The 13451-nt window shown below is 49.2% G+C and overlaps 1 protein-coding gene across 1 annotated transcript; it reads right to left on the bottom strand.

Annotated features, from left to right (window-relative positions):
- Window positions 1-4478: 4478 nt before the first annotated feature.
- Window positions 4479-12903, bottom strand: LOC124650345 (probable prolyl 4-hydroxylase 7). Its single transcript, XM_047189878.1, has 7 exons — window positions 12703-12903; window positions 12548-12605; window positions 12353-12457; window positions 5530-5587; window positions 5267-5442; window positions 5143-5203; window positions 4479-4949 (listed from the first exon to the last, which is right to left on the bottom strand). The coding sequence occupies exons 1-7, from the start codon at window positions 12828-12830 to the stop codon at window positions 4639-4641; spliced, it is 897 nt and encodes a 298-aa protein (XP_047045834.1). The 5' UTR covers window positions 12831-12903; the 3' UTR covers window positions 4479-4638.
- Between the last annotated feature and the right edge of the window lie 548 nt (window positions 12904-13451).

Here is a 13451-nt window from a genome sequence, read left to right as displayed (position 1 = left end):
CACCATCGCCATGCATTTCATACTATCTTGCTTGACACTAATGGTGATGTGCACAAGTCATGGAACATCATGATGGATGATGTTTTCATCTACCATGCACACACGCTTTTTGTTCTCTCTATTGTGTGTATAGGTACCCGAACGACAACATCCACCGCCACGGAGCATGAGTTGACGAAACGTGCAATTGAGAGCTACCCCAACAAGGACGAGATACATGATCAAACCCATGGGATTCACACCAAAGGGTATGTTCCCAAACGCCTTCACCCTCGTGTGTTTCCGACTTGGTTTGTCGAGCTTTCGGTTTGGTCTAACTCCTCGTCACCTCTTTGGCCTCTTATGCAACATCTCTTGACACATCTTGTTGGCACAATGATTGTTGTATGCCTTGATGTTATCATCATACACTCCGAGAATCTCAAGGACCATGTCATACATGTGAGAGACATCTTATACATCTTGTGCCACATGTCACACCAAAAGTTGCTCTCCTTTGGATTTCTCATTTCATCTTTAGCAATTGCAATGGATTCTTTGACACTTGAGGATATTCATACTAGGCTCACGCCAACCATACGTTCCCAAGCTAGAAGTTTCCATCTCTTTGCCATTGCACATAACAATTTTGCCCCAAATTTTGCCGCCGATACTTGCCTTTTGATTGTTCCATTTGTGTGGGACAATACTATACACCAACATTTTTGACACCTCCCAAAGCAAACTTTTACATGCACAAATTTTTGCCCTACCACATTTTGGATACATCGACACTCTTTTGATTTCCATTTTTGCCAAATGCCTCTTGGAGAAATGACTTGATGCTTCCTAGTTGATTGAGAGCCTCTTGTTCGCCGGTCACCACATTGGCATCCTCAAGCTTTCCTTTCGCAAGTTGTTTTTCCACACGTTCTTCTTCGACCGAGACTTTGTCCCTCCACCACTACATGGGAGACCCATTATGGACTACAACAAAGACGCCCGCACTACGACGAGCATCCATAAGGACACAAGGGCACCGATACAAGTCTTTCACCAAGCTACAAGGATCAACGTCTACATCATCGGTGAGGAGGAACAAGAGTCGAGGACGACTCTTCCCCAAGGGGGGGAGATGATGCAGCCCCGCCTATCGTCGACGCTACACCATGGACAAGGAGTCCCCCAAGTGGACCAACAACACAAAACCCCGCCATATATGTCAAGGTGAACTCCTTCCTCTCTATGGTCGATCTCAACACCAACTTGAATGGCATGCTACCTCATGCCTATCATCATGGTGTCTATAGGTGCCGACATCGACAAGGACCAAGAGAGAAGGAACTCCCATGGTGCAAGGAAGAAGGAAGAAGAAGAAGAAGGAAGGAAGAGGAAGAAGAGGCAGGAGGAAGAGGCCCAGCCGGCCCAGAGGCCGGTCAGACCGGGCCACAGACCGGCCAGGCCGGCCCCAGGGCCGGTCAGACCGGACCCCAGACCGGATCCACCCCGGCGACAACCGGGCGTCGTACCGACGCCAACCAGCGGGACTTTTGCGAACTTCCCGGTCTGGCGCCCGGTTGACCGGCCCTGGCGCCGGCCTGCCCGGTCTGCAGCCCGGTTGGCGCCCGGTTGACCGGATTTCACGGGTTCGACTTGACCGGAACCTGCCCGAGTCGGTCCACCGCATACCTATTCGACCCAAGTCACCTTGTACCTCTATATAAGCACCTAGGTCATCCCCTTTACTCCTTAGACAAGATTTAGGCTTAACCATGAACTTGAGCTTTGTCTCCCTAGGGTTTCATCCCCTTTGTATCAAGGCTACCCTTGTTGGATGATTGGATTTGGTGTGTGAGATTCAAGTGCTACCCACTCTCTCTCCCACTCCTAGATTCGTCTCCCTCACCAATCTCTCCGCTCGGAATTCTACTTCGCGCCTCTTCCGGGTTGATTCTATTGGCGTGGTCCATCGAGCCACGAGGGTAAGTATCGGTTGTATCGGGTTGGTGTGCGTGCGTGAGTTCTTCGTGTTCTTCGTGTTCTTCGTGTTCTTCGCGTTCTTCCTCTCTTTCCCCTTTGGATTTCGGGTCAATCGCGAGATCGGGCCACACACGGGGTCTTAGACCACATCACTAAGTCTTAGACCTTATCAATAAGAAGGGCTACCATATGGTCCATTGCTGGGACAAGCTCAAGGACGCGGAGAAGTGGAAGACAAGCTTTGCGGACTACGATGAAGCTGTGAAGAATGGAACATCGGTCAACCTTGACGGCGAAGACGACGATCAAGGCCGCCAAGCCCTTCCACCTCATCCCAGAGGCCATAAGGCTACCAAGGCCGATCTAGCCCGGGAGGCACAAGCCATTGCGTTCACCCAGAGCATGGAGAAGATAGTGGCCGAGAATCTTGCCGCCTTGGCTGCCAAGGACGAGAAGAGGCGTCTGGAAAAAGAGGCCGCAGCTGCCATCTACCTCAACCTCACGAAAGAGGTCATTGAGGTCCAACGGATGGACGTCGAGGCCAAAAAGACAGACGCCGAGGCCAAATTGCGTGACGCCGAGGCCAGGAGGATGGACGCCGAGGCCAAGACCCGTGCAGAAGACACAAGGATCATGCTAGCCGACTTGAGCGGCGTCGACAACGACACCAGGGCCTCGTTCATGAAGAGGCACGCCGAAATCCGCGTGTGAGACGCCTGATCGCCGGCGCCATGCGTCCAGCACCTTGGCCTCCTTTTGGACTTTTTTGTTTGCTGTTCAGGCCTTGTTGTGCCCCTTTTGGACTCCACTTTGTGTCGTACCATGTGCAAACTGTGATGAATTTATTTCAGACTCAATTTGCGGCTGTAATTTCGTGCAAATTTGAGGCTACAATCTCTTTTCTGAATTCTGGCTCGCGCCGAAAATGCGTCGGCCCGCTGAAGCCAGCCCCAGATGCAAACGGACGCACGACTATTTCCGCGTCCGCCAGGCGACGCAAACAGACGCCCGCGGATAATTGGACGTCCGAAATGCGTCGCGCCGTTGGAGATGCACTAAGTGCTACGAGCTGCCACGTAGAAACCCTCGTATTCAGATGTATTATGAGTCTGACAGATTCAGTGACCGATTTTCCTTAATTTCCCTGCATCAATCTTAAAGCAAATCTACGCGATGGATCTATAGGGGGTGTGCCACCCATGAGCCAAAAGTCCGCGTCGCTATGCAGTACCCTTTTTTGTCCATATGGAGGCTCCGGCGCTAAACACAAAATGGAGGTCGGTCAGGCCCCAGCCATGACCCCATACAAATGATGTACGTTTTAAATAAAATTATTATTATTTTATTATAAATAAAAAACTAGTCATATTTATATCTAGGCCTATAGTACACTCGAAGTCGTCGTCGTTGTCGTCGAAGGAGCCGTCGTCGTCGCTAGCCGGGCGCGGCTTGAACCTACGTGGCGGCGGTGGTGGTTGCATCCGCGGAGGCTGTGGCGGCGCACGCGGCGGGGACAGATGGCTGCAGCGGCTAGAACCTAGGCCGTCGTGCCACGGCGTGCACGGTAGGCCTGCTCCTCCTTCTCCCACCAGGACTGGCCAGCCTCCACCAGCAACGGCAGTGGCGGCTTTAGGGGGGGAGGGAGGGGGATAGGGCGTCCGGATGACTAAGGCGCTGCGCTTGCTGCCGCCCTTCTTCGGCGGCTGGAAGTGAGGGTATTGCAGGCAGGGGTAGTCGCCCGCGAAGATGTGGTTCATCACACCCTCGAGGGTCCGGCTGCCCCATCAGCCGGCCTCGTTGTTGTCCCCACCCCCCTCATACCTGGCGAGCTCCATCTCCCATCGATTGGCGAAGGTGTCCAAAGTTGCGACGTTGTCGGGATCCCAGCAAGGATCCATGCGCTGCTCGGGGGTGAGCTCAACGTAGTAGTGATGGGTGATGGCCGCGCGCCGAGCTGCACCTTGAGGCCGGGGGAGACCGGTACGCCTCCGGCGTTCAGGCGCCAACCCGGGGGCATATGAACCCTAGCGGGTAGGGGAGCGCCTCAACCTCCACGTGGGTGAGGGCAAGATCACCGGACGTCATGGGTGAGATGTGTGTGAGAGAGATATATGTAAAACTAGGGTATAAGATGTGGCCCTTCCACCACTTCCCGCCTTCATATAGCGGCAACAATGGCAAGAAGCGGTGGAAAGGACAAAAAGATGTAGGCAGAAATCAGCGGAACTGGCGGGAAGATGTAGGCACATCTGGCTGCCAAGGCTAGCCCGTGGCGACTTTCCAGCCGTCCGGCGCCCCGCCCACGCTAGCCGCCTTTCTACTGGGTTCAGCCCGAGGGCGCCAGATTGAAAGTTGGTATAGGGGGCTTTTAGAGAGGGCGGGTGGAGATGCTCTAATTGAAGCGAACAAGATTGCTCAATCGGTTATCACTAATTTGATGGCTCAGCTAAAACGGGTAAATTACTAATTAGCCGAAAGCTTGGACATGAGGACAATTGTTTTTTTCTCCAGCTGCAATATATTCCAAGACAATATATGATAGATCTTGTATTTCAATTCATTCCGGGTCACACATGATATCCATGAGCAAACGTATACCAACCCTGGACTTAGCACTGGATCAATAATTTATCCATGCCATCTTGCATATCAGGGCGGTGGATGGATGGTTTAAGTAACTTACTGTACGCATACGTTGCAACTCTTCCTGCAGAAGCCAGGTGCTTCCTTGGTGCCCACCATATAGTTAGGATTCTTGGCGCACTCCCCCACTGCCGCCCACTGAGCACACAGAACATTCTCATCCACACACCCATCACCGGAACCTCCGTGCTTGTCAGGCTTCTCGAACGACCTCACATGGATCCATTTCGTCGCGGACCACTTCTGGCCTTCGATGACCGGGCAGCTCCCATGCAAGCTGTCAGGATCTGTTGTTGCATCTGGGTGAAGGCTGAAGAACAGCAGAGCATCACCTTTCGTGGGCTTTACTGCAGAGGGCAGCCAGCATTTAAGTTTCACAATGACTTGAACTGTCACTGTATAGTATACCAGTAAGATATGTAAAGCTACTAGGCGTATGAAAGAACCAAGTTCTACTGAGCATTGAAGCTATCATGCCAAAAAGGGGTACAGGGGCGACATTCCAATATCAAGCGAGAAGGGTTCTCAAAGGAACTTTACCTGCATATCCATTTTTAGCACACTCAGATGTCATCTCATCCTTGTGTTGTGTTAACTTCCCCTGCAGAATATGTGCAGGTGCGTGAGAGACCTAGGACAGTTGAAGGGACTGTGGGCAAATTACCTCTGCGTTGGGGAAGATGGTCTCTCCACCCTTCTCAACATTAGATAGGTACATGAGTACAGTCGCAATTCGGTGACCCCCCAGGGCTTGGTTGTTTTTGTCATGGAAGTAATCATAGTGTGGCTCATACTTCTCGCCATTCTCATAATGTAATATTTGAATGGACTCGCCATTCTCTGTCCATGGGCATAATTGAAATACTATTATTGACTATTAAAAAAACACAAAGACATAAGATGTAACGGATAGATCAACTGAAGTACCTGATGGAAGGAAAGTCCAAGCAGCAATTCTCTCCTCTATCCTTGCTACTACTTCATCCTGCCAAATGATTAGTTTAGTTAATATATTGATGTTACATGTTGTATATTGTACTGAGGTAGTTACCAGAAGATGTGCCTTATGTAGTGTTATACTAATTCCATGTGCCGTGGCACACGCACACACAGATAATATATGCTAACAAGCAAGACAACTTACTATAGTTCAATTAACTTCCAACCAAACTAGCTCTAACATGGCCTTTGGTCCAGAAATGAATTAAGGAATCTTTATTGCATCTATTTCTGAGCACGCGTATTTGGAGTGAACATGAATCAACATCACAGCACTCAATAACTCAGGTTCAGCTGTTAAGTCTGAAACAATCACAATTGCAAGCTTGAGAATGGCCAGCACTAAAAAGACCCAGACTGGGGTGATCCAACAAATCATAGCCATCTAACCGGTATCGCACGGTTCATATCTCACCCACGTTTGCGGTAAAACAGTGTCAGTCAGTCAGACGATAATCAATACTGTAACCGCGTCGCCCATATTTTTCCCACAACCAGCGTCATCACACGCCCTGCCCGACGAGACCATGCCGCCGCCGCAACCCTGCCCGACGCGATCACATCGCCACCCTGCACACCGCGACGCCTCTTAGCTGCAGGCCTGCTACTGGATCCCTGCACCCCGTGCCGCTGGAGCCCTCCACGCCGGTGCCAGCGCCCTGCATATTGCCGCCGCAGCTACCTCCCCGCCATTGCCGAGTACGTGATGGCTGCTGAGAATACTTGATTACGCTGATAGGTGTGGCGTTCACGACCAGTCCACACCATGCCACCGGCGTGCCCCAAACGGGTTCCCTGGCATACTAATCATGTGCATGCAAGAGTACTTCTGAACCTGCTGCTGCGACGGTATGCCTCCCCTGACGGTACGCTGCAGGGGAAGATGTCCACTGGGCTGTACGTTTCTTATTGAGGGCCGGGATGCGGTTGGTGTTGAGAGGGATTGATGTCATGCTGCTGGAGAAACGAGGTATGAATTATATATTTTAACTACCACGAGTATTTGCTTACAGTGTGCTTCCAGGTGCAGAAATATCCATACACATGATGTGGTATATATAAAAGTAGTTGCCGTTTTAAAAGTAGTTGCCATTTTAACATTTTCTCCTCCTTCTATATCCTAATAATAACTAATTTACAAATCCTTATTGAGTTCGTTGTTTCCGTTTGACAACTAGACAGGTTGGCCTCATGTTGAGATGGAAGTTCACCACAAACAATCTTTTCATGTCCCGTTATGGTCATGGAGATATGGTGCAAGAATATATTCGATAATGATTCTTTAATCTAAAAGAAATTACTAGATTGAATCTATTTGCATTAAAAAAAACGATCGAAAAAGGGCGAGTGATTCTTTCCCTTTTACTACAGAGGTAGGTATCCTGCAGTTAATTATCTTTTGTGTGAGATATCAATCAGCTTCAATGGTGAAGGTTATTTTCTTATAACTAGAGAGGTATGCATCCTCAAGTTTCATTTTTTGAAGTTTATTGTCTTGGGCGCGTTATCAATCAGCTTCCATGGTAACATATTTTTGTTTCATTTCAGTAGAGAAGAAGGGATCTCAAATTTCCATTTTTGTTCTAATCAGCCAGATCTCTGGGTGATATAGCAGCTTTTGACCACAAACAAGGCTTCAAGTAATGGAGCAACACGCGCATTTGAGAGATGGTCCTCATTTCTCCTAATGATTTTAGTAAGCTAAGAATTTCACTTATCTCTTCATCTACCAAACCATCAAAATGCAAAACTAAAGCTACAAAGAAAGTTGCTTTCTTGCGTGCATCACTTTGAAAGTTTGATTCACTATAGTACATTCGTGTTGATCTATCATGCATGTCTATTTGATATTCTGCTTTAAAAGTGGAGCACCCAAGAGAATACCTGACCAATGTGCATCTATTTTAGGTCTTATACAAATATATATATTTGTAAATTTCTGGCCAGATTTTTGTGCTTTTTAGCCAGTGAGTATATAATATTCTTCAGGGTCTTTGCATCTTGATTTTTTAAGTCAGGATGGTGCATCCAACTTGTGTGATGAGATACCACAAGTAAAGAAAGAATGGTTGTATATTGGACCCCTTGCTTCAGATAGTTGTCCTACATGTTTTCTTAAATTAAACGCATGGCTTAGTTGCATAGAAGATTGAATGATGTGTGGTTTCTTAAGGCCCAAGTTTTAGCTTTTCAAGTTAAAAGATGTAGATGAACTAAAACTATAGAAAGCATGGTGAAACTCATTCAAAAAAGGTGGGATTCAGAAGATGTCGCAAATACCAAAGACATTATGATACTCACTACAACCATTTTGTATTCCATGTGAAAATTAACTCTATAGAATACACATGCATTGCACGTGCTCGATTACTAGTATGTCCAGTAAGTTGGCACAACATTCAGGTAAAATTGTCAACAAGACTGGTGTAGAACATGATGCGCGTGATGCACATATGCAGGAAAGAAGCAGAGCAGTTAAGTCATAAACAAACACAATCAGAAAAACACAAACACAATCAGAAAAATATGACTTTGCTCTCCGTCGGCATCACCTTACGCCTTGGCATGGTCATCCTTCCGCGCCTTGCGTGGCTTGCCGCGCTTGCGGCCGCCTGTCGAGGAAGAAGACTCTCCCTTCTTCCTGTCACCGTGGCCGGCATCCCACTGCTCCCGAGTGAGGAGCAGCTTCCCGCCGGTGGTGATGGGCCCCAACGAATACTGTGGTTCGTCGGTGTCGACGACCTTGAGGCGACCTATCGCCTCCTCGATCGTCATGGTGGAGAGGTCCAGCAAGGACCTCGATCGAGCGAGTCATCTGCTTGTACTTCTCGGGGACGCAGCGAAAGAGCTTCTTGACATCTCTCTCCTCGTCGTAAGCGTCATCGCCGAACTGCACCATCTTCTGCAGCAGGGTGTTAAGACGGAGAGCAAAGTCATCAACGTCCTCACCTGGCTAGAAGGCCAGGTTCTCCCACACCTTGCGAAGTGCCTGCAGTGTGGACTTGCGAGCACAGTCGCTGCCGATGCGTGCCGCGGCAATGGCGTCCCAAGCCTCCTTGGCAGTCTGCTTGTGGAAGAGTGAGAACTGCATCTCGGCCGTGCATCTCGGCCGGGACTGCGGCGATGATGGCGTCCAGCGCCCGTCGATCCTCATGATGGTCGACGTCGCCGTCGTGGAGTGCCTCCCACATGTGCCGCACCTGAGCCTGATCTTCATGATCATGGCCCACTCGACGTAGTTGGTTTTGGTGAGGGTAGGCCACCCAACACCGGGACCAACATCCCTGACCACAGTCTGAACCCCGTAGAGGCCGTGGTCTTGGTCATCCCAGCCACCGCCGTGCACGCCTCCTCTGGGAGCGCCATCCCGAGGTGCGCGGGTGTGCTCGGACGCCCACTCCGCCGCTCGCTGCGCCGCCTGTTGCGCCACTGCGTCGACTTGGTCTGCGTCGGCGCTGCCATCAGCAGAAACCGAGTTGTTGGCGCTGCCGCGCAACACCTCGACCTCCGCCGCCGCACGTGTTGCCTCCGCTGCTGCTGCTTCTACCTCCGCTCTGGCTGCTGCCAGCTCCGCCGCTGCCAGCCTCGACGCCCTTGTTGCCGCTGCAGCCACTCGTTCACGCTCCTCTGCCACGGCGCGATCGGCCTCCTGCCGACACCGCGTGCTGGAGGTAGCTGTGCTGAGAGTGGCCGTCGGACATGGCTCGCTGCTGGCGGGCTGAGCGCTGCTTCCGACGAGCTACTGCTCGACAACCCGAATGGAAGGAAGTAACCGCTCGACAACCCGAATGGAGGGAAGTAACCAGGGGCAGTTGAGGCTGCAACTGGCTGGGGCTGCTCCCTTCCCTGTGAAGGGGAGGAGCAGGAAATGCTCAAGCTGCAAGACAACCTTGCTCTGATACCACTTGTTAGTATCTCTAGCCTCACTTTCATGAAGAAGAGGATGACACTAGGAGTTGGGGCAATTTTCGTTGGTTTATTTCTCACAATTCGTACACAATGCCATTTCCGAACTGAGGGCACGGGGTACAGATTTATAGCTGCTAGCCAGCCAAAATATGCTAGTCTAAAAGCTGCTAACTACCTACCAGTCCTTGATGCCCCTAAAAGCAGTCAAAGATCTAGGATGCCTATCCTAACAGCCAGTCCTTCACAAAGACCATGTGTGTGCTGCAGTCCTTCACAAAAACCATGTGCAGCAGCAGCTCCACATAGACCAGAATACAAAGACTTATTCATCACTCCCACCCGGTCTCGACTCGCTCTACTGAGCACCTTCTACCACCAGCAATTCATCTACACACCTCTTTTTGCGCCGCTGGCAAGCTACTCCGGTGAAGGTGCTGTCTGCTTAGTTTCTCTGTTTTTCCCATAGCGACTGAAATGATCTATCATTGAGACTGGGCATGTTCTTGTGCTACTTTGCGTCATTTTTCCCCGTCAGATCTAACCTATTGACTCCATTGGTCATAAAGCAAGAGCCATGAAACATACTGGATGTGAGGCAAGTTTGCTTGAATGACAGCAGGCAACAACTGAATCAGGTGTTTCTCCCGTGAAGGTCCATTCCATGTAGCATCATGATGGAGTCGAGCCGAAATGAGAAGCCCATGGGCAAGAGAGATGGACAATAGATCACAGTAGTGGCTGAATTTTACAGAACAGTGGTAGCCGCTATTCCCACCAGAACTGGAAGAGAAGGGGAAGAGGAGCTGCTCTCAATCTTGCAGTTCCATCAGGGGAACGAGGGATGGGTAATAAGGAAAAGGGCACGAACACCCTGACGACGGCCACAGCTGCACACAGACACAAGCGTGCTGCTGGTCGTGCCCATAGATTTCAAGTCGCTCGGCTTGTCGCGAGTAGTCAATGAGTCGCAACTGCTAGGCCGACTCAATGTCTGGACTCGAGCGACTCATTCGACTAGTCACGACTAACCTCGATTAGTTCAGTTTTTTGAGTCAAACGACTAAACAAATGACCCCACCTGTCATATTTTTCAATATTGTCTGCTCAGTTCTGGAAAACCTAGATCGAGCTGCCCAGTTTTCCCCCATGAAACCCAAAAGAAATCCCCACTACTGTTGACTTAGTCCCCTCCTTGGCCACCGCCGCCACGAGCATCTTCCGGATGGCGTCGCTGCACTCCCATGGCAGTGCCACCTGTTCCTTATGGCTCCTCATCTTCTCCTCCACTGGTCATTGCTGCTCCGAGGCTCCTCCACTGGTTGCTGAGGGTGCTGGTCTGCTCCTCCCTCCGCTGGCTGCTTCTGCTAGTCTGCTCCTCCGCCGGTGGCTGCTGCTCTTGCTGGTCTGGTCTTCCACCGATCTGCTGCTTCTCCCAGGGTCCTCCGCCAACTCTCCTTCATTGGCCTTCTACTGTATTACAAATTCAAATGGTATTTGACCATCAGTAATTACATATTGTATTACATATTCCTCCACCGATCTGCTGCTGCTCCCAGGGTCAACATGAGTCGTGACTAGTCACAACTAGTCTATGAGTCACTACCGCAGATCGACTCGTCGACTCGTAATCCTTGGCCGTGCCTTAGTCAGGTTCGAGGAAGTTGCTCGATGAAGAGCCTATATAAAAACATGCACTTGGACTACATGTCGCCTTTGCCTTGGTCTGTCCCCTTATGCTAGACTTGTGAGTCCCAAAGGTCAGACACGCTGCCAAGGGCCGTGAAATGCAGGCTTTGGGTTGTCTGTGTTTCGATTCCCCTGAAATTGTTTCTAAGTGATTCTTTTCTTCAAACTTATTGTTTTATGTAACCTTTCTCCCAAATTGTTATGTTTTCTTGTTATTTACCCAATAACAAACCCAACATACCAGGTCCAATGTAACCCGGCTTCAATTAAGGAACCATGTTAACTTTACGAAATTGAAAATTTATGATGTTATGTGAAGACTCTAATACCTTTTAAAACTTGAACTCCAGGTGTGTCAGAAGAAACAAATACATGTTTGTTGTAAATAGCATTTTCCTATATTTCTTTCCTTCTGTTTTAACAGTATTCAGAATTTTCGCATTTTTGTCACTCGACATAATGAAAGTGGACTGAAAATGTTAGCCATGGATGGCGTAAATTAAGCTATACATGTATGTTTTCTTCGAATTCCACATTGATTTTGTGCATTGACCATCGAAGCTGTGAGATTACACCTGAATTGTGACTTGCACCTGATAAATTGATGAAAGAAATAGTATATGCTATTGTTGTTGCCTGCTGCTAGTTAGATGAACCAATAAATGCACACATTCCGCTCGCAAATCATGGTGACATAAGAACACCGTAACATCAATTAATTAATCCGAACATAGAAATTCACCTTCTAAATCATTAATCTCTACCATCCTGAATCAATACAAGCACATAATTCGCCCTCCTAGGCAGCCCTGTAACAGTTTAATCGCGAGTTTTGAAAAGATAAATGAAAAACTTCTTCATCGTAACAAGCCTATGGGAGTGGCTCTGGCGCCTACAAAAGGATCCCGCCAAAATATCAATCCATTTGTTCTACGACCTAAAAAGGCCACTAGGCTAATCAAGATTTCTAATACGGAGTACCAAATATAAATATCAAATGTCCTGTAACAGGTGCACTTACTAATTCCCTTATCAACATCGGTAGATACGGAAGCAATTCCTACCTAGGTCTCTAGGTTATCAGCTGTTCAGCACTGTAACCCCGGAAGATTATCAAAAACATAAAAATAAAATCACAGGGTGCGTTCGTGCTGACCTGCTTCTTCTCCAGGAACATGCCAGAGCTGGTCCGCACCTCGCTCTGGACGCTCTTACCGGATTCGTTGTCCGCCACCATAGACTTCTCAAGCTTATCCTTCGCCTACATACCACGCAAGAGCAATCGAATAAATCAACCCAAAAAAAAAAAGAATCAGCCTCAGGACAACGAGATCGAGTGGCGAACACTCACCAGCTCGATCATGTGGTCGCATTCCGCGTCCGACAGGAATCCCTTGAGGAGGAACGCCCTAACCGCGGCGCGTACGAGGGAAACAGCCATCAGGGTCGTACGTACACTATGGGCCTGAGAGATGTGAAGGGGGGAGGCGTAGATCAGATCGTTACCTGGGTCGCCACGAGAGCTGGACGATGCGGGAGGGGTCGAAAGGGCCAGAACCGGGGACGCTCGACGCGGCGGAGACCCCGGCGGCGGCAAGGTGGAGCGCTAGGACAGCGAGGAGAAGAGGAGCCATAGCAGTGCGAGATGAAGGGGAGAACGCGGAGGAAGTCAGGAAAGAAGGCCGGAAGGCCTTTGGGTGCTGCTGCGGGTTGCGTGGATTCTCCACGCGCGGAAGGTAAAAACGGTGGGTAATCTAAATCAAACTTTTTTAAGTACTAACACAAAACCCGTGCGTTTGCTACGGCACCATATTATATCAAATAAAACGTTTTAAAAGTTATAAATTGTACACACGGAAAAAATACCCCCTCTCTTCTTCATAATTAATGTTGTGGTTTTAATTTATTTTTAGTTAAATTTAACTAAAATTACGACACTTCTACAAGTAACCCTTAACGAGTGAGTTGAATGTTTGCATGCTCCCGGAACCGGTCAAACCATCAGTTCACGATGAAAAGGAAAGGGGTGCAGGAATAAAATCAACATTGAGAGGCACACAAAGTAAATTTCCATTTGTCTGGTTGCCAACTTTAGTGTATCCATGACATGCTCCATATCAAGTGTGATCATTGCCTACTCTAATGTCAGTAGAGCTATGTGCCTCCATTTTCAGCCCACCCTCCGTGAAGGCCTTCTCCTCCATCGGGTCAACTATACATGGGTATGCTTACCGGGTCTTCCTTCGATCACTGCT

The sequence above is a fragment of the Lolium rigidum genome, chromosome 4 (assembly GCF_022539505.1).
Source record: "Lolium rigidum isolate FL_2022 chromosome 4, APGP_CSIRO_Lrig_0.1, whole genome shotgun sequence".
Lineage (NCBI taxonomy): Eukaryota > Viridiplantae > Streptophyta > Magnoliopsida > Poales > Poaceae > Lolium > Lolium rigidum.
Note: the sequence above shows the minus strand (reverse complement) of the source record. Positions and strands in the feature narration are given on the sequence as shown.